Below are 20,586 nucleotides of genomic sequence, written 5' to 3'. Positions count from 1 at the left end.
CTATGACGAAATGCGAATGGTTTCGTGGCATAATACGCAGTCGTGCACAATATAAATTTGTTAGTGAACGCTGAGCAGGAAATGGATGATGCTTAGGTCAAGCCATTCGAGCATTTGGCTATATAAATTAAGATTTTGTTTGGGCCAACAATAACACTGGGCGAATGGTTTAGTGGTATAATACTCCCTTAGCATGTTTACAGCATCTAACTTGGGAGTGGTCCGGGGTTCGATTCCCCGTTCGTCCAATCGACGGTGGCTAAACACCACCATTGTACCACACAACATTCATTTTTTTTGCCATTTTCGCATTCTTTTTGTTTGCATGACCTAATGCTGCCAGAAATTTCATTTGTACCCAGGCTGTGGTTTTTTTCTTTCTTTTTCTCCAGCGCTGCACATCCACTTTTATTGCTCGTACTATCATGTATACGAGCAGAAATGCTGGTTGGAAATGTACGAGTAGAGTCGGGAAACCGAGAGGGGCCAGGTCAGGCTCAGGCCCATGCACGTGCGCTGGAGCACCTCCAAGTGCCGGCCGTTGACTGCCATGCACGTCACTGGATGGCTGGTGCGTGGAGTCGATGGACCTGGATCCAGGATTAGCAAACAGGCACCTAGCACGGCTGCGCCCCAGCACCAGCACCAGCAACCCAAATCTATCCGCATTTTGCCCTCAGCTCGACAGGCCCCCGACGATATCCCAACGAGCGGCCTCCTCCGCATCTCCCAACAAGTTCTCGCCCTGAACATTCGCCGACGATATCCCCGACCCATGATGAAGCGCTAAGCGGCAGCTCTGCTGCGCCATCCATACGCCTCCCTTCGCCGCCCGCAATAAAAGCTGTGACCCTCCTCCCACATCCCGGCGAGCTCCAATCCCTCGCGAGGACGACGCGGCTTGTCAAGCGCACCACCAGCTCCAGCGCAGCAAGATCATCCCCATCCTCGCCCTCGTCATGATGCGGCTCTACCTACTACCCATCTCCACGCGGCGCACGCTCCTCTACGCCCAGCGCCTCAACGTCGCCGCCACGAACAAGAATGCCAGCTACGTCGACAAGACCGTCGCCTTCGCCACCAAGAAGTGGGCCCAGTGGGAGAAGAAGGACGCCGGCTGGCAGCGCAAGGTCGTCGACTATGGCAACCACGCCTTCCGCCGCATCCCCTACGAGGAGTGGGGGCTCAAGTCCGTCCCGCCGCTGTCGGCGCGCCGGCGCATGGAGGAGCTGAGGGGCGACCAGAAGGTCCAGCTCGTCTTCCCCCCATCCGCGATCCCCCTGCACAAGGCCGAGTCCGTCGTCAAGACGCTGGCCACGGAGAGGGAGGTCCTGCACAAGAAGAGGCTGGTGTGGTGTGTGCTGGGCATGCCCCTCACCATCCCCGTTGGCCTGCTCCCGGTGTATGTGTTCCGGGCCCTCGAGACGCGCCGCATGACGCTAACCCGTGTTTTAGGATACCCAACCTGCCCTTCTTCTACCTCGTATACCGCGCGTGGTCCCATTGGCGCGCCATCATGGGCGGCAGGCACATTCAATGGCTCGTCCAGAACCGACTCCTCCTCGAGGCCCCCTCGGAATCACTGGATAAGGTGTACGGCAAGGAGGCGCAATCGATCATAGAGTCAGACAGCGGCAAGGAGAAGATGCTCATCACCCAGAAGCAAGTGCAGGACATCTCCGACACCCTCGATATACCCGCGCTGGGCATTGAGCTGGAGCGCGCGATATGGCAGGTCGAAAACGCCATCAAGGAGAAGGAGGCGCAAGAGGGGAAGGCAAAGGACGCGACGACGAAGTCACAGGAAGCATCGAAAGACGAAAAGAAGGAGCAATGATGAAAAGAACTTAGGCAGCAGCCATGTATTAACAACGATCGGGCCCGGCGTGGTATAAACAAAGACGGCTGGGCGTTTGCGATAGATAATTTTCCCTCTCACACGGCAGCAACAATATGTACACGACAACAAATCCCAATTCACACTCGCGCGCATTCTTGAGGCTCTTGTGAGATACTGCATCCACCATGGTGAGAACCCTTGCTAGATCCTGACAACCTTGACCAGCAGAGTCAGCTCGGGGCGCCAGCACAGATGGCATCTGGCTTGTCCCCCTGTGGGAAAGTCGAGCTCTCCGGCGTGCTTGTTCCGGGCGCCTGCGACTCGGGGCCGCTCCAACTGGGCGCATACGGGCCTAGCTGGAGCGTCCTCAGCGCCGGCAGAGTAACAGCTAGGGCTCTGTGGTCCTGACCGAGTCAGTCTCACTCTTTGAACCTGGACAGTTTTATATCACGGGGAGACCACCTCTGCGACAGCTACAGCTCCTTCTGGGCGGTGCTCATGATGCTCGACGACTTGCTGGTGCAACGTCACTGACCGCCACGCCTCGGCGGCCTTCCGTCGGAGGAGCCTCTCGGAGGGGCTCATGGGTATGCGCCCGCGATAGTAGTTGAAGCACCGCCTCCGGCGGGGGGCCGCGTATGGGTTCAGGGGCGAGGGAACCATGGGGATGTGAGCGCCGTACGCTGACGCCAGAAGAGCCATCCTAGTGTTGCTGCTTGGTTTCCTGGCTGGGCCCGTACAAATCGGGGGCACCGCCCCGAGCCACCGCTTTATTTGTCCCCGTCGGCTTGCCCCCCGACGGGACTGTGTGATGCCGTAGAGGCAAGAATGGTGACAGCTGGAATGTGTCGCGTTTGCGACACTGGGTGCCCATCCAGAGTGTACATTCCCGCGAGCGTCGCATGAAAACATTCGAGGCGCTCAATGAAATCATGACGTACAATGTCTTAGGGAGTCGCTCACGATCGAACGGGTATCTAAGACTACCTTGGTGCTCGTTGTTGTCAATCTTATCAATAGACCAAGTAGTAAATGATAACGTCCGGGTTGTATTAAAGGTGTGTTGATGATAATACTAGGTAATTGAAACGAGCGACCAAAGCCGTCTCCAACGCCTATCCAGATTAAAGGGCTACCCAATGCGCTGTCTTCCAGCTTTATCCCTTCTTCTTCTTCTTCTACTACTACTCTACTCTGAGATGAAAGTCGCCTCGGAAAAGAGCTGGCCCTCCTCGATGACCTCCTCATCGCCAATCTTGAGCTTCAAGCTGACCTTGGGCGCGTACTACAAAATTGTTAGGATCGAAACAAAATTCTGGCGCGCCTGTCTTACCTGGTAGATGTACGGCTTTGTGCCGGCGGCGCCAGCAACAATCTTCTTGACAAAGCCCGGCACCTCGGCCATCACGTCGACACGGTCCACCCGGTCGCCGATGGGGCCCTCGATGACACCCTCGATGACCTGAGCATCCTTGTCCTTTCCGTTCCAGAGGAACCGAACGCCGCTGGGCTCGGGCCAGTCATTCTCGACGTCCTCCTTGACCGAGGTGTGCGTAGCCTTGTTGGCGCATCCCGCAGTGACAATCTTGTCGTCCTTGACGATTCCACCCACGTTGACGACGGTGGAGCCGTATGACGGAGGGGTCGTGAACTCCATCATGATGGCCGAATGGTTGGGGCCCTGGAAGTTGACAAAGTTCCAGCGCGCCGCGGCATGGTGCGGCTTCATGCCCTGGAGGGCGTAGGCGTACATGGCGCGGCCGGTGAAGTCGACGGGGCCGTCCTTGGTGGTGATGGTGCCCTCGGCAACGCAGCGGGGCCAGAAGGCGTGGCGCATGGAGCCCCACGGGTTCTCGAGGTCGGTGCCGAAGAGGGACGTGCCCGTCTTGCCACCCTGGAAGCCGGGGGACGTGCGGGTGACTTTGAGATTGACGATGGCGCGGTCGTCGTTCATGCTCTTGATGGTATACGACAGGCCGTCTTCGGAGAGTTCGAGGGCGCAGTCATCGGCGTAAAAGGCGGACTTGTCCTGGCTGAAATCGATGTTGTTCAGAGGGGTCGAGCACCAGAGATGGGGCTGTGACGGGTCTTTCGAGAAGATCTTGACGTTGAATTGGGCCGTGACGCGGATGCCACTTTTTCGGAGAGACGGAGTTAGCGTGGATGTAGAGACAGGTCATGGGGATGGCATACATAACGTTGCTGTAGATGACCTGAGCCATGGCAACATGGCCGCCATCCGACATGAAGTAGAAAGTCTGGGTCTCGACGTTGGTGGTGTCCATCACCTTCCACTTGAGGTCATCGCGGTTGAGCTCGGTATGGGTCGTCTTATCGACCTCGTCGGCGACAGAGCGGATGGCGGTGGGCCCGTAGATAGGCTCCTGGGTGCCGGCCACATTGGCCAGCCTGGATTCGACGCATCCGTTAGCATCACGAGATTCGAGTAAAGGAGCCGGACAGGAGGGAAAGTCTGCTTACTGCTGTTTTGCCCAGTTGAACATGATGACTGTGGCACTGTGACTCAGCTGTGTTCAATGAGCGCTCCTAGGTAAGTATGGAAATATAAAAGGATGGGCGCGAGGTACGGCGAAATGGGGGGTGCAGGTGTTTTTGGAGAGTCAGTTCTGGCGCCATTGCTCGTCTCCAGAAGTATCACTCGCCTCACCGCTGGATACCTGACCTGACCAGGCAGTGGACTGGCCAGTGGAGGGGTCAAGCTGTGGTGATTGCTCAGGCACTTGCAGCCCATGACGCTACGATGTGGCTAGTGGTGGGGTAACTGCATCTGGCCAGTGGCTTGACGCTGTAGGCGCCGCAGCCGGATAGTACGAGTAGTATCCGTACCTGCTCCGTATGAGATGGACTCATGCGCGCCACTACACTCCCTCCCTTCATCAGTATGTTAATATAGAAAAGTCCGAGGAATATGAATCGCGAGGGCCCAGGTGTTCTGTTCGGGAAAAAAAGGACTGGATCATACGTCTAGTCCCTTTAATATTTTATGAAAGTTTATAACACCGGCTTTCTTACAGCTCAAGGTTGTCCGTCGGCGCCGCCCAGCAAGTTTTGGGGGGGTTGCCACGCCAAACAGCGCGAGCCAAAACACACCGTCTCTCTACTCTGGTCAACCTAAACCTCTAATCTTTTCCATCCTCAACGTCACAGCTGCACAACCCTTCAACGCACTTCATCCTCTCCCGTACTTTGCGCTACGCGACTGTCTACCTCTCCTTCAACCTCGGAAATTTACTAGCAGTACGAATTCCTAGCGCGCCAGCGGCCATTGCGCGAAACCCCTGGCACCTTGACAAAGTCAACCATCGATCGGCATCTATTACGCCATCGCGCGACTCGACTATCGTGGCCCCTATAGCCATGGAAGGCGAGTCGCAAACATTGTCGCATCATGCTGGCGACCCGATACCACGGCCAAGCTCGACGTCTGCAACTGAGGCCGCAGTATCGCAGTTGCTGGGTATGACGGGCATCACCGAGGGCAATAGCGCGAACGAGGCACCACACGATCACAGGTAAGTAGGTGTCAATGTCAAGGACAGGCAACGAAGCGGGCCGCTGCATCAGGCAAATGAATCGATATGCTGATAAGATCTATGAACAGTCATGACAATGGGTCTCCAACCAGGCCTGAGCCTCCCATTCAGTCGCAACCACCGCCCGCTACTCCCTCATATCACGGAGCAACTCCTGCTGCCACAGCTGGTGGTAGCAGTAATGGCATGGTACGTCAGTTTTTACTTCTCATGTGCAATTCAATCCACCGATGCGCCCCTCGAATGACATGGCCTCGAGGCCTATCTGATCTTCAAGATTGGCGAAAAAGTCTTATCGTGAGTGTGGCGCTAGGTCACGTGCTTATCGCCGGCCAGCGCGCGCTAACCCCCAATTCCCAATCATCTGCATCCCACTATCTCCTTATCAGTCCTGCGGGACAGTATGGGGCAAAGATTTTTTATCCCAATACCTCTTATCAGCCATCGCGATAATATCATATCTATCAGCGCTCGCCCGCCCCCTGCCCGTGTCGCACCCGGAACCAACGATTACCACCGGCATCATGATGGCCTCTAACGCTTCTTCACAGATGACCTGCCAGAACTGCAGCACCTCGATAACTCCTCTATGGCGGCGCGACGAGTATGGCTCTGTTCTATGCAATGCCTGCGGTTTGTTCCTCAAGCTGCACGGCCGCGCACGCCCAATCTCCCTAAAAACGGATGTCATCAAGAGCCGTAATCGTGTCAAGACGATGCGACCAGATGGTTCCGGCAAGAAGAAGGTATGTACAGACGGTCGGACTGGTTGTTCTACTGCGCGCTGCTGCTGGCGCATTAACACCAGTGCCAAGCTTTCAATCTATAGTGCTAAGACAAACGAACAGACCACGGCCCCCTCGCACAACAATCAGGCTGCTCGGAGACAGTCCACAAACGCACACGCAGATGGCACGACCGACTCTCCCATATCTCGCACCGGCACTCCCTCTATGTATAACAATTCTCTTCAATCCTTTGTGATTGACGATCCGTACGCTTCGGCTGGGGTGCCCGGGTTTGGCGCCAATGGTACCAACGGGGATGGGTCCGGATCTCCCATGAACGGAGATGCCCCACAGACGCACGAGCAGCTCATCGCGAGCAACTCGAGTTTGAAGACGCGCGTGCGCGAGCTCGAGCTTATCAATGAACTCTTCCGCGGCCGGCTTAGTCAACTGGAGCAGCAAGAAGCAGCCGCGCGTAGAGGACATGAGGTCGCTGGTGTGGAACAGACTCAACTACGCAACCAGCTCGAGGTTAGCCAGGATACGGAGAACCAATTACGGGCGCAGCTCGAAGACAGCCATCGCAGAGAGAACAGCCTAAAAAGACGCCTAGACGAGCTCGAGCTAGAGCTTACGGAAGTTAAGCAAGCTCTTGATGGAGGCTCTGATAGGCCTACAAAGAAGGCCCGCGTTGGAAGCCCGGAGCAGTCGACCAAACAAGAGCAAACCTCGCAGCCCGATGAGCAGGCTGAGCAAAGGGCAGTCGAAACTCAGCCCGAGCCAGATATGGCAGCAAATACCGAGTCTTAGCACGATCATCTCTGGGTCTCATCCGAGCTGCTCTACCAGTCACATAGGGCTCTCTGGCTACGGTGACCACGCTTAATATCCTTACGGAAATGGCAATTGGCACGAACTTAATATTTCCGGAATTCGATTTCTTCGGTTTTCATGATGCAACGGCGGGAGGGTGCCTGGCGCTGGTGTGTTTCTTATTATCATGATAATATTGGCTTGTTTGTTTGGAAGTTGGGCCAAGGACGTGCCACGCAACGGAAAAGCTTCTGGGGGAGAGCGTCTGAGAACTTTATGTCCCCCCGTGGCTGGACTTTTGGACTACGTATATATTTATTCGCCTCTATACTAGTGGCGAGGTGAAGTAGAGGCTGCGGAATGCAAAGAGTGCCGGGCCGCAAATTTATATTAACTCTACCCTACTCGTATATAACCTCGATATCCAATGGTCTGTTAATTATTCAGCTCACCGCCCCCTGCCCTGGCCAAATATAAAATTATACTGCAGTGATTCGATGATGTCCTTAAAGCCTCATCACTGTCCCCTCGCAAATTTATCCAATTTGCTGCGCAGCTGTCTGGCAGGTGTGAACGGCCGCCGCAAAAGCAATACGTCACGTGGAAAGCTGTCGAGTTTCAAGGCTACAACGCCATATATGAACTTCTCCGCACGCCTTTCTTCTTACCTCTCAGCCATCTTTCTGTCTCGTGCTTCTTTGCAAGTTGAAACAAAACCGATCTGTCAACTTCCCCGTTCTCTAGTCCAACGTGTTGCAGAGTCGTGTTTGGTTTGCTCCACAGACTAGCACAGCACAAGCCGCCTCCACCACTTCTCCACTCCTCTTATCCACAACGACCGGGAAAGGCCCAGGGCCAATACCGCGTCCACCTTGACTTCAGTATCTAAGACTTTGGGCCAACTTCACCTCGGGGAAGAAACAATTCGCGATGGCGCCGACCATCCCTCATCGTGGCGGCCCTGGTGCATCTAGAAGTATTCACCGGCCTGGCGTTGGCGGCAAGACAGTGGGCGGCAAGCTGTCTGGAAAGACCATTCTCGGCGGTGCACGACACCGGTTCGTTCTCATTTCAGAGAAAGCCCCGCCGCGTATCTTTTCTAATGACCTACCTCAGGAAGATTGTGAAGGATACCATCCTAGGCGTCAGTGAGTTTTACCTGAGATCATGCTGAGTGAGACAACGCGTTCCTTGACCTACTAACGCCGGAACAGCGAGACCAGATATTCGGTTCGTGCAGCCATCATATAATAGCAGGCTTTCCAGCCATGCTGACTCCCTATTACAGCCGTCTGGCACGCCGTGGAGGCGTGAAGCGGATCTCTGCCGCGATCTACACAGAGACCCGCTTGGTCTTGAAAACAAGACTCGAACAGGTGAGCGTCCCTTCTTCCATCTCATTTCGCTCTCAACGCGACCAGTTTATTTACGCAAACCCGACTAGGTTCTGAAGCTTGCCATCACCTATACGGAACATTGCGGTCGCAAGACCGTCACTGTCAGTGATGTACGTATCCCCTGCTCACTCGAGTCGAGGTGACATCGGTGAATAACCCCCCAAACAGGTCATCCACAGTCTTCGACGCCTCGGCACGCCAATCTATGGTTTTGACCCAGATACCTACGGTGGGAAGAGAAAGGCCAAGTCGGGCGAAATGCGGTTCGCGGATGCCCCTTGAGCGTCAGTGATCTCGAGGGTCTTTACATGCCGTCAATTCTAAGATGTCGGCCTCTTTTTTTGTTCTGTGCGAACTCTTTTTTTTTTTTTTTTTTTTGCAACCGCATACTCGAGCTTCCACAGCTACGGATGGTCTGTTGAGAGGGCTGTATACCCAAGTTATTTCACGCCGCGCGATCTGTACGCTATTTGCTGGACGGACACGGATCTGGGACCGTGACGAATGAATGAACGAAATGTCTTGAAATTCATAGCTTTAGGGGGTATCATAAGCAAGAACAGCCTGCAAAGGAAAAGGAAATAATGGCACACGCTACGCTTCTTCACCACATGGCTGGCCCCTCTCCTCCCCATCCAAACCCTTCCTCACCTCTTCCTCCTGCTGGCCTCCCACCCAGCCACCGCCGCGTCCAGCGCCTTGGTCGCGCGGATCTCGTCCCGGCGGAACACGCCGTTGAACATGCTGGGCAGCAGCATGGTGCTGTTGGCGTGCTCCTTGGCAAAGCCAATCTCGGCGTCGCGGCCACACTTCTCCTTGGTGAGGCGCACGGCCGCCTGGAGCAGGTCCCCGCCGAGCCCCGTGCCGCGGTAGCGCAGGCGCGTGGTCCAGGCGCGGACGATGCCCCTGCCGCCGCGCAGCGAGTTGGACCCGCGGCTCCTCTTGCGGCCGTGGCCGCCACCGGACGAGCCGCCCGAGTAGGCCGGGTTGGTCTGCAGGCGCAGGACGAGGGCGCCGACGAGCTTCTCGCCGTAGCGGGCGCCGAGGATGAGGTCCTGGTCGCCCGAGTCCGGGTTGCGCAGCCAGGACCAGCTGAGCTGCTCGGCGAGGCCGATGTAGCCGGCGGTGAAGTAGCGGATGGCGAGCAGGCAGGACATGGTGAGGCTGCAACCGAGGATGAGGCCGAGCCCCGGGTCGGCGGGCATAGTGAAGCGGTAGATGACAGCGAGGACGAGGCCCAGGCCAGCGACGCAGAGGGGATGGGTGGCGAGGGCGCGGGAGGAGCGCTGTCGCATCTGGGCGACCGAGTCGGCGACGAGGTGCAGGCCGTCCACCTGGTCGTCCGGTGAGGTGAGGGTCTCGAGGGAGAGCGGGGGGATGTCGTCGAGGGGCGTCAGGGGCGGGTTCGCGGAGAGCGGTGAGGGCCCTGAGCGGTGGTGAGAAGAGGATGTCAGGTGGTGGTGGACTGGAAAGGCTGGCGGGGCGGCTGCGTCGAGGATGGGGGTGTTGGCGCAGGAGGACATGGCGGATGGGCTGAGGACGAGGTTGGCGCGCAGGAAGGTGAAGAAGGCTGGGAGACGCGTCAGTGACCAGTGGGCATGCGTTGAGAATTGAGATGCTGGCAGTGAGCTTTGTCATGATGCCGGCAGTTGACGGTGCAGCGGGCCGCGCGGGAAAATCAAGCAATGGAGGGGTAGAATGGCAGAATACCCCCACGTAATAGGAAGTAAGAGAAACGGGATGCCCGATAGGGAGAGGATGACGACAGAGCCAAGACGGCGACAAAAGAAGAGTAACATGGCCAAAACATATGAGAAACATCAGGTTCCATAGTATCTAGGTGTCCTCCAAAAGGATATGTTTCGTCGATAGGCTTGTCGTCCATGTTGACTCAACATGGACGTGAAGTGGTGGGTGACCGAGGAGGGAGACAAGATAGGTAGACATATTAGAGATGAAGATGAGGAACTCACCCGTGCTCGTCCTCAGGCCCGGGACGGCATTGATCTTGTCAGATAAGGAGTTGACATGGCAGTCGCTGAGATCCAGCTCACGGACGCCCATCTGGCGCGGGTCCAATGCCATGGTATGTCGGTACTGTGATGTGTGTTTCGGCTCGACCCGCGATGCACGAGATGATGAGGTCAAATCAGATCATGGGGAGTCAAGACCGGGCAAGCAATTGGACCGTGGTCGGCCAAGAAAAGAGAGGAGAGAACTGCAATCTTAATCCAAAACAGGAAGAGGACTGATCGAGGAGGAGATGGGCGGCGGTGGGATTTAAAAAAGGACACACACGAAGGAGAGCCGGGGGTTGGGAAGAGCCTGGAAGAGTTCCAGGTTCGAACAACAAGCGCCACACAACGTGAGACGGGGAGCCCCAGTGATCGGCCCACCACCCTGGGCGCCAGGGATTGGATAAGGGCGTTGTAATTCGCTACCTGTTAGGCGTGGGGTGCTCCAGTTGCTGCTCAACGACGTCCTCCAGTGGTCAAGCAGCGCTGTATGGATCCGTACAGCACCCTGATGAGCCTGACACACCCGTCTTGTTGCAGGCATTTGCCCGCCGTGATGCCATCCGATCCATGGGTGGATGCATCTTCCAGCGTGTCCTCTGTTGATCGCGACGCACAGACGCACAGGATAGTAATGAGAGAAGATCCATGACGGCATGGCATCTTTGTCCATCAGCAACCCTCGATCAGAACACCTCCTACGAATATTATTGTCCAAGAGTCATGACTTTTTTCCCCCCCTCTGGTTCTCTCACCCCTCGTGACAACCACGACCAACACCACCCAACGACATCCGCCGACGCCTACGAATACGATAGGCACCACACCATCTTTGGCGATGCGTGCTGCAGGTTGTGGTGCAGTGCAGGCCAAGGTTGTGCCAATGGTAGCCAAGGATTCCAGCAGTCTGGGCCCTTGCGATACTATTCCCTGATAACGCGCAAGTTGCCAGCGATGTCGATCGAGGTCGGATTGCGGCTCGTTTCAGCGCCAAGTTCCAACGCCGACACCAACAAAGCCAGCGCCAGAGCTAAGGCCAATACCAAGAATAGCTAAGTCGGTCTGAGCCAACGAATGCCCGACACCCATCAAATGTTCATCACGCGCCTTGTGGCCCCATCCTGTCGTGCCTTGTTGGATGCTATTTCCTACCGTATCCCGCATAGTATACATATTCCGAAACGACGGTTTGCCAATTTTGGCTGCTCCAGATGGCAGCGTCTCAGGGCATGTAGCGGGCAGTGGGGGGAGAGTCGGAGCTGTGCTTCAGGTCAAGCAGGTCAACCGTCACAGGCTCGAAAAAAAGACCCCGGCCTGTCAGACAAGCGGCGTTGCAGCCAAGCAGCGGAACCAGGGTCCACGCATTCCGAGCCCAGGCCGACAGAATCCCATTGCTACGCCAGCGACTATCGAAAACCCAGGCGCCCCAGGGCCTCAACAATCTTGAGAAAAAGTTTGCAACCAACCTTCCTCCGTCCTGACCAACAGGTACGATCGTTTGCCTTGGTCCGTGCCGTCGGTCTGCATCGCCTGCTACCCGCCAACTCGCCTGGGCCACCGGAAGAGATATATTCTGCAGCAGTGCAGACTGCATCTGCCCACAGACGTGCCGTCCACGGCAGCTCCATTGCCTGATTGGACCACCAACCGCCATTCACCGTCTTCCGCAATGCTCTGGAGAGAAAAGTCAGCGAGCTGATCTGCGCCGTGCAGAGTGTCACTGCTGCTCTGAAACCCGAAGATGCCCCCCCCCTCTTGAACCCTCGGACGTCGGTCGTCCGCTTATGTTCATCGCCAATCACCATCCTATCCGTATCAGATCTGCCCATGATCGGGTGCGCTCTCTGTGTGTGGGTATGAATGAGACACCATGTCAGTGTCATTCATCGATCGCCCTGCCAGACTCGGACGATCCCCTCGAGCACCCAATCTACAACGCGGGGTGCAAGACCTACCATGCTCAATTGGTCTCGGGGCCTCCTAAACATGAGGTGAGTTTCTTTATTGTCCGGCGGCTTCAGCGGTCTGGGGGCCGCCGTATCCTGGAACACATATCGGTCATGTCTTCCCAAAAGGTTGGTCGCGTGCTAGTCGCAGTCAGATGACGGTTGCCCAAAGCATCTCTTTTACTATGCCAAGCCGACGAGTCTTGATGGCATTTTCAGCTCCCAGCCAAAAGAAGAGGCTATCCAGACCAACCCTGGATGGCTGCAAGCCACACGGTCCAGACTCGTGGGGGGCTACAGCAGACCTTCACCAACACACAACCAGTGTGCGGCAGTGTGCAACTTGACACCAATACCAGCGACAGTTAAACGGTAGGTTCTGCCCACCCTGTAGCTGAGATCGTGGACGCGCCATGGATGTTAAGTAGACACGGGATCATGCAACTGTTTGCAGCCCCGACTGAGGGTTCATACCTGTTGGGAAATAGCTCGGCCGTGATTCGACAGAGGGCCTCTCCCGATCTTTTCGGCCATGCCTGAATGCCCAGCAGCCAAGCTGCCCAGGCGGCCCAACCCGCCGGACTAGGAAAGGTGGAAACTGGAGAAGAAGCGCTGGCAGACCCGACCCACGCCCTTTAATCGATCCCCAGCACCCATGACGTCGGAAACCCCAGACCGAGATACGACCACTATGGCCATCAACTCCAAGCTCTAAGCCATCTCATCTGCAATCCACCATCCCCCTCGGCGCCTTTTCCCACTAGACAACCACCCCATTTCGGCCCCCATTTTCATGGGCTTCACGCACACCCACACGCTGCCACCATGAAAGTCACTGCGGTACGACACCACCCCCTCCTCCTCTCTCCCCAACCTCCAAACCCCACAACTAACCGCCATCACCAGCTCTGGGTCTACCCCATCAAGGCCCTCCGTGGCATCCCCCTCCAGCACGCCAAGCTCGGTCCCCAGGGCATCAAGTATGACCGCACCTTCATAATCTGCCGCGTCCGCGACGACGGCTCCCTGGAGAAGCTCCAGATGGCCGGCTACCCCCAGTGCGCCCTCTTCCGCCAGGAGATTGTCAACGGTGACACCATCCACGTCCGCTACCTCACCCCGGACGAGCCCCTCGTTCCCCGCCGCCCGGAGCACGACGCCGTCCTCGAGGTGCCCCTCGAGCCCGAGACCGACTCCCTCGACCGCGCCGACGTCAACGTCCACCAGAGCATGGTCCGCGCCTACCACATGGGTCCCAAGTACGACGCCTGGTTCTCTGCCTGCTTCGGCTTCGACGCCGCCCTTCTCTACATTGGCGACCAGCGCCGCCCCGTCCTCGGCACCTTCTCCCCCAAGGCAGCCCAGCAGCAGCAGCAGCAGCAGCAGCAGGAACAGTCCCAGAAGGGTGGCTGGCTCTCCTCCATCACGAGCTACGTGGCCGGCAGCAGCCCCAACGGCTCCAGCCCCAGCGACGAGCCCGACTGGATCACCTTCTCCGACACGTCGCCCTACCTCATCGCCACCGAGACGTCGCTCGCCAACGTCCGCCGGCGCCTGGCGTCGGGCGAGGTCGACATGGTCAAGTTCCGCCCCAACATCGTGCTCGACGGCGAGGGCGAGTGGGACGAGGACTTCTGGTCGGAGCTGTCGCTGCGCGGGACACGAGCCCTCGTCCTATCCAAGATGTGCGGCCGGTGCTGCTCGCTCAACGTCGACTACGACACGGGGCGGACCGCCGAGGGCGAGGCCGGCACCGTGCTCAAGAAGCTCATGTCGGACCGGCGCGTCGACACCGGCCACAAGTACTCCCCCGTGTTCGGCCGCTACGGGTTCCTGGCCGACGAGCTGGCGCGCGGCGAGGCCGTGGCGGCGGAGGGGGGCGTGGACATTGCCGTCGGGGACGAGGTGGCCGTGACGAAGAGGAGCGAGGAGAGGCCCGTGTGGGACTGGCCGATGAGGGACAACGATGCTGCGCGGTTCTACCCGCAGCGGGCATGAAGACGCGACGGGGCCGGAGACATGGAGAGAGGCAGGGGAGGAAGGGAGGGGGGACGGGAGGGTGGGAAAGGGGAAGCGAGTCGACTAACCACGTGGAAAGGCAGCGCTATGACTCAAGCCTACCCCTCCCGCCACGCTACGTTACGTACAGGCATTCTTCCTCCTTGGTATCACAAGCAGGAACGGGAGAACAGGAGAGAAGAATGACGTTGTATTTCGGCACGAGCTTCCCTCCCGCCGCCGTCTCCCCATGACGCAGGTACCCCAGGACACACAAGGCAGCCCCGTTTCTACAGCTCCTATTCAACATGGCCGGAACGTGGCAAGGGAGTTTCACCTCGTTCGGGGGTGTCGCACCAGGTCTTACCATCGAGAACAATTCCGCGGGAGGCTTGCAGGGGCCCGTGCCAAAGCCCCAAAGGGAAAAAGGGAGGGTTTATCGAGTACGTATGTACGACTTCTCTAAAATTGTTGCGTGTGGGGGGCACAGCAGGAAGGAGGGCTCTCACCGTGCCATCTTTGTACGACGAGGAATCTCTCCTCCCGCCCCCCCCGGGAAAAAGGCAGTTAAGGGGATTTCGCAAAAATGACAAATTATCGAACGAGGGGTAGAGAAAACAAAGGGAGCCTGTCGTTTTGGGCAACCGTCGGTTCGCGAACTTTCGGGGGTTAGATGGCGATGAGCGTTTGCGCCCATGGTACTGCGTATCACGGTTATACCACTTTCCTACGTTATTATGTTGGCGTTGTGTCATTCCTAGAGCAGGACCATCATCCTGCACAGTTTGCTCATTTTAAGACTAGATGATGGATAGATAGTTTGGTAATTTTACACAAGGCTTGAGGTGACTATGACCTGCAAGCACACTTGACCAAAGGACTAACACATGATACGGATACATGTCATATGATTGATGGTCCAGAACCGAATAATAGAACATATTTCGGCAAAACTCAATCAGCGGGGGAATGCAAAAAGCTAATAGTCCCAGGCATGTTTCAGCTGAAAGCCAATTTCTATCAGCCCTCGCATGTCGGTCACATTCAAGACAGGAAGGGGACCCTTTGTCACAACCATGGTGCTCCCCCCTCGCTAGCAGAACACTGAAGCCCAATCTTGTGCTTTCTGATTCCAATAAGTCTAGTCTAGAACTCCAAGATCTAATACCAGCCTGAGCCGTGCCACCGTCTTGCAAGCCAAAATCTAACCAAGCGCCATATTCCAGGGACTACCCCAGAGCTCCCATACAGACTAGTATCCGTACACGGTGACGCCTATTAAGCAGGTCGACCACTAGATAGGAAATATAACCAAAAAAAAAAAAAATATATAGTCGTACTTTTCTCTAGCCCGAAAGATGTAGATGAGATGAAAGAATAATGCCTGGCCGTTAACGGCATCAAAACTCCCGGTGCTGTAAAATAATAGTCAACCTCCCAGGTCCTACGACCCAGACGAACTACTTCGAAAGAAAACCATAAAGAAAATACTCCAGCTCCAGTTTGGAAATGCCCAACGGCTTTCCATGCCGACAATGGACTCCAGGTGGAACAGCCCAACGGTACCTGCTTACGTAGGTTTGCCCTATAATAGAAGGAGGGCCACGTTGGTTATGCATGGTGTTGCCGTCGTCGTAGTAGAGCGCTCCCCACGTGGGCAATGCAGCTTTTGGCGACATGATGTAGGAAATGAGGCATGGCCGGCAGCCCAACATTGCCCGACCAGGGAGGGAGGGGTTGGGAGAGTGTCATCCAGGAGACAAAATTCCGTTTGCCCCACCACTTCGAGCTGAAACGGTCGAAGTATTGGGGCCAGAGGCCGGGAATTGGAGGACTGCAACGACGTTCCCGTCCCGTCTGTGGCTCATGCATTCAGCAGGGAAACCCTGAGCGTTGTTTGGGCCTGGAGGGGGAAAGGTCAGTCCCATTCCGTCCTCTTTTGATCAATTGACTCGGCCTTACTTCCTCGTGGTCATGAACCAAAGCGCTCAAGCAGAGTGAGTGCATGCCCGGCACAACTGGAGCTTGCAATACGTGCATTCGAAGATTGCCCAATGGGGACCGGAACGGCAGAAGTGGCAAATCCACTGGACAAGCGTATTGTCCGATTTGATCATGTTGAACGAGTGGGCACATGAGACGGCCATCTTGGAAGGGCAATGTCTGGTAAACAGGCCAGTCAGAGAGCACTGCGTCGCTAATGCAGGTCGCTATGCGGGTCGATGTAAACCGACGTTGGGGCTGCGTGGTGATTGGACGAGAACCCCGAGTGGTTGCTGGTCCTGGAAATCGACCATCATCAGCCTTGTGCCTTGTGTATCCGAGTGGTGGAGGGGCGTGTTGGGAAGACTGGTCGGGACGTTGGGTGAAGGGGTTACTGACCGGTGAGGGTTGGTGCTCGCCGACGGGACGTGATAGGCCGGCCTTCTTGTGAGTTGGCAGTTTGTGACGGGAGTTGTGTGTTGTCTAGAGACAGTGGGCAAAATGATGAGAAGGCGTCGAGAGGAAGATGGTGGTGGAATTGGAAGCATGAGGACCAGGTGGGGAGCAGCGGCAGGGGAGGGCCCTGGGGCCTTTTATGGCCGAAGGGCAGGAAGTGAGGCTCCTGGATCCAAGGTAGCAGGAGCAGCCCAGGCACGACTTGTCGTTTGTATGTACAGCAGGACACGCAAACGTAGACGGTAGGTCCACCCGGGAGCAAGGAAACACCCGCGAGAGGAAAGGGGCGAGATGACAGCTTGGGCAGCAGCAAGAGCAGACGGTGGTTTGACAACCGACAAGGAGGCCGAATCAGGTTGTGCCAGACCGGCGATAGTGATGACGATGGATACAAAACCGAGAGAGAGGACAGGAACAGGGTTGTGGGCAACGATATGAGATCTGATAAGGCGGCAGGGAAAGCGTTGCGGAGCGTTCCGGCTATGTTGGAGGAGCAAGGAGGTAGAAGGAAGCCGTCGTCGACCCAGGGTGAGGCAGAAATGCGGTCTGGTGTCAGCATGGGGCGGTCGTGATGAGGCTTATGAGCATGGCGGCAAGGTAGATAGGACGGCAGCTAGGTAACTAAAAGTACATGACGGACGATGATGACGCCGGTGAACCTTGACGTCGTCTCAGACCTTCCCCACACAACCCCATCGGTCCGTGCCAAGTTGAGGTACTACTAGGTGGTCTGTAGATGTAGCAGGGTCCTCCCGTTGCCCCGTTGTTGATTGCGTAGGCTGATTGACCCAGGAACCGACGGGAGAGGACGGGCGTGGGCGATCGTGGCTCGTGAGACGGCGAGAGGTGGAGGGTCGTAAGAGGAGCGGTGGTGAAGAAAGCACGGAAAGACTTGGAGGGAACGGGCACGTTCTCTGCACCTGCCTTCAGGCCTTAGGCTATATCCGGAGGTCAGGAAGCCGGGATGTGCCTGCCTGTTGTCGGGAGACGTGAGAAACATGAGGGAAAAAACGCAATGGAAGGCGCCAAGGACGGAGCACTTGGCCACAGCAGGACGGAGCACTACGGAGAGCCCAGATGGGATGGCTGGCTGGCTGCAAAACTCTGTTTACGACTTCAGGTTGGACTCCTCGACGGCTTAGCCGTCGGCATGATCCCGGGGCGTGGTTGCGTGGGTCTTTGCTGGTGTCCTAAAGAGGCAATGGAGCGCAGTTTGCGGGTTAGCCGTTGGCCACTGGAGGAGGGGGAGGGACTCACCGCTTTGCCTGTTCATCCCGGTGTCGTGGTTCACGAGAGTCAAAGAGGCGCGAGGAAAGGAGGGGCAAAGAGGGGAATCCCAGGTGGCAGAATCCGAGAATCCCAGAATCCCAGAATCCCAGAACCCCAGGACGGAATAGCGCGGTAATCTGTGCATGGTGCAAAATTGATGTAATCAGGAGCAGGGTATCCGTGGGCAAGGTGAACGACCCCATGGAATGCCCCATGGAATCCAATGTCCCAGGAACGGGCACACAGTGGACACGGCAGACGTGTGCAATGGTGCAGTGGTGCAGTGGTGCAGTGGTGCAGCGGTGCAGTGATGCGCCAGGGCCACTAGGCCACCGTCCACCAGCAGGTGCCCAGCGTTGCCAAGTGCCCACCGAGGTCAGCGCACACACGCCGCTGCATGACGCTTTAGTGCTGCACCCAGGACATTGGATGGATCCCGTCATGCCATGCCACGCATCGCCCTGGATTAGTAGTTGCATCATGGCATGCCCCGGCAGCCTTGCAAACCCCTGTGCTGTCTTACATATATGTACAATGAAGGTGGTATTTGCCCGCGCTGCAAACCGCAGACGCGGCACGGGGAACACTCGGCGTCCGTCTTGACCGGTACGGATACTGCCGCAGCCGTGAGCCTGTGAGGGTCCAGGGAGTCGAGGTTCCAAGGGCTGTCTGTTCCAGACTCGATTTACCATGTCGGCTGCACACGTGGCTGGGCATCAGGATGGGGAATTAGGGATCCGTGGAGGAATGGCCCGTGGATGGGGACTGAGACACGGACGCACGTTGGTCTAATACGAGTAGTGTGCAGTGTGTGTGCACTTGTGACTTGACCGACTGTTCTGAATATAATAATGCTCCGCCTCATATGTTAGCACGACATATTATTGATAAACGCTGGACAACATTGCAATGATGGTTGACGCATGTGGCTATATTATAACGGCATTTGTTTCATCGTTTGCTGGTGGTCTGTACTCCGCAGGGAGTAGGGTACTAGTACTTTTAGGGGAAGGGTAAAACGGACCTCCTCCACAACGTGCTACATATTATTAGTAGGTACGTACTCCGTACGGATACGTAGGTATATGGATGAGAGCATATCTCCATTTTTGGAAATCCAAGGCCACCTTGCACCACCATGCAAGTCGAACACGCAACTGGCGGATGATGGACCAAACTACGGGAGCCGCGCCGTCGGAAAATATTTGCCGGTGGCATCGTTTGTGATCGAGAAACACTGCCGCAACGTTTGACTGGGGAGGAAGCAAAGAAGATGTTTGCCCAGTCCAACACAGACTCTCAGTCGGTCCAATGTCCCGTGGCCGGCCACCGATGCACCGATGCCAACCATGCCAACCATGCCAACCATGTCAACCATGTCAACATATGTCCTGATTAGACGAGCCGCAGCACTCCTTGCAGTCTTGCCCTCCTTGCAGAAAGAGTCTCGCACGCGCGGGCCCTCTCCCCGTGCCCCGGGTGTTACACCTCTGGCATGTGCCCAGTCTGCCAGTCGTCTGCCAGTCTGCCTGCCACACCGAACCCGGGGTCCCCCGTTTCAGCGTCTTGCAGAATTGGCACCTCGCATCCATCGCCTGTCAAATCTCGCCCAACGGCCAAACCCGCCGTCGTCGACAAACACCCTCGTTCGGCCGCACGAGCCCATACGCGGCCCCTGAGCAAGCCCCCTCCGCCCCGGGGAGATCGGATGATGGTCACTGAAGAAATCATACTTGGCCCACGGGACATGGTGGTACTAGCAGTACCCGTACTCGTACACTATCATCTATGTACTATGTAATAGCAGCAGCTCTCATCCGCGTCTCCCCGGGGTCACATGCATATGCCCCTTTTGACGGCCGCCACTCCCGTGGGAGCGTTGGGGAAGTTATTAATTTCCAACACACAACATGTGCCCATCAACGGCCATGCATATGGATTTATATATGTGCCCAAGACGTCATTGCGGGCCATGATCGACTCATAACACATAGTAGATGAGACCATGCACTCCATACTCGTACGAATATGCCCGCGACTATGCTGGCTCCGCTTCGATAATTCTTTCCCGTCTCTTCAATATCGAGAAGATGCCTAGGTAGTAGGTAATGGTAATACGAAATAGTCTCACCTACGCCCGTAGTCTTGCGCCCGACCACCCACCGCCCGCCGGCCTCGATCCCTTAGTGGAGACCCGTACATACATGATACTGCTAGTCTAGTACGAGTGCCTTCTTTCGGGGCTCGACGTCGACAGGCTGTGCGTAGCATTTTTAGGCCATACGGATACTCGTACGAGTACGGATACTCTGCACGTACTCGTGCCATGTACGATTCCTCCCCCCCCCCCCGGGCCTCCGTCCAGGGCGCCCTCGCCTACGCCTACCGCATTAACACACATACAACTACCTAGTATTCGCAAACATGGCATGTAGTTCTACCCCTGGTACGACGGGGCTCCCGGGGTCCCGAAGGGTCGAAACGGCCCAAACCACATGGCCCTCTGCGCTAGGCAGGGTCGTGAATCCGCTAGTGCGTCCCAGACTCCCAGGTACATAGTAGGTGTTTCGTTTCTTCGACGGCGCTC

At 56.6% G+C, this 20,586-nt stretch overlaps 5 protein-coding genes and 1 non-coding gene across 6 annotated transcripts; 4 read left to right on the top strand and 2 right to left on the bottom strand.

Annotated features, from left to right (window-relative positions):
* Positions 1 to 158: 158 nt before the first annotated feature.
* Positions 159 to 248, top strand: ACO1O0_002966. Its single transcript has one exon. It is a non-coding gene; the product is annotated as a tRNA-Ala (tRNA).
* Positions 249 to 959: 711 nt separating this feature from the next.
* ACO1O0_002965 (mitochondrial K+-H+ exchange-related-domain-containing protein) lies at positions 960 to 1,837 on the top strand (the record flags this gene model as incomplete). Its single annotated transcript, XM_083192426.1, has 2 exons — positions 960 to 1,402; positions 1,456 to 1,837. The coding sequence occupies 2 exons, from the start codon at positions 960 to 962 to the stop codon at positions 1,835 to 1,837; spliced, it is 825 nt and encodes a 274-aa protein (XP_083051483.1).
* A 1,192-nt stretch (positions 1,838 to 3,029) lies between these two features.
* SVF1 (oxidative stress survival, Svf1-like protein) lies at positions 3,030 to 4,344 on the bottom strand (the record flags this gene model as incomplete). The annotated part of the gene is made up of 4 exons (XM_083192425.1): positions 3,030 to 3,125; positions 3,174 to 3,975; positions 4,034 to 4,249; positions 4,322 to 4,344. The coding sequence occupies 4 exons, from the start codon at positions 4,342 to 4,344 to the stop codon at positions 3,030 to 3,032; spliced, it is 1,137 nt and encodes a 378-aa protein (XP_083051482.1).
* A 1,574-nt stretch (positions 4,345 to 5,918) lies between these two features.
* Positions 5,919 to 6,932, top strand: GZF3 (GATA-type transcription factor; the record flags this gene model as incomplete). Its single annotated transcript, XM_083192424.1, has 2 exons — positions 5,919 to 6,140; positions 6,243 to 6,932. 2 exons carry the CDS (start codon positions 5,919 to 5,921, stop codon positions 6,930 to 6,932), a joined length of 912 nt encoding a protein of 303 aa, XP_083051481.1.
* Positions 6,933 to 8,979: 2,047 nt separating this feature from the next.
* Positions 8,980 to 10,417, bottom strand: ACO1O0_002962 (uncharacterized protein; the record flags this gene model as incomplete). Its single annotated transcript, XM_083192423.1, has 2 exons — positions 8,980 to 9,902; positions 10,306 to 10,417. The coding sequence occupies 2 exons, from the start codon at positions 10,415 to 10,417 to the stop codon at positions 8,980 to 8,982; spliced, it is 1,035 nt and encodes a 344-aa protein (XP_083051480.1).
* Positions 10,418 to 13,118: 2,701 nt separating this feature from the next.
* On the top strand, positions 13,119 to 14,291 carry ACO1O0_002961 (uncharacterized protein; the record flags this gene model as incomplete). The annotated part of the gene is made up of 1 exon (XM_083192422.1): positions 13,119 to 14,291. One exon carries the CDS (start codon positions 13,119 to 13,121, stop codon positions 14,289 to 14,291), a length of 1,173 nt encoding a protein of 390 aa, XP_083051479.1.
* Positions 14,292 to 20,586: the final 6,295 nt, after the last annotated feature.

The sequence above is a fragment of the Amphichorda felina genome, assembly GCF_050947745.1.
Source record: "Amphichorda felina strain 45539 chromosome Unknown scaffold_3, whole genome shotgun sequence".
Classification (NCBI taxonomy): Eukaryota; Fungi; Ascomycota; class Sordariomycetes; order Hypocreales; family Bionectriaceae; genus Amphichorda; species Amphichorda felina.
Note: the sequence above shows the minus strand (reverse complement) of the source record. Positions and strands in the feature narration are given on the sequence as shown.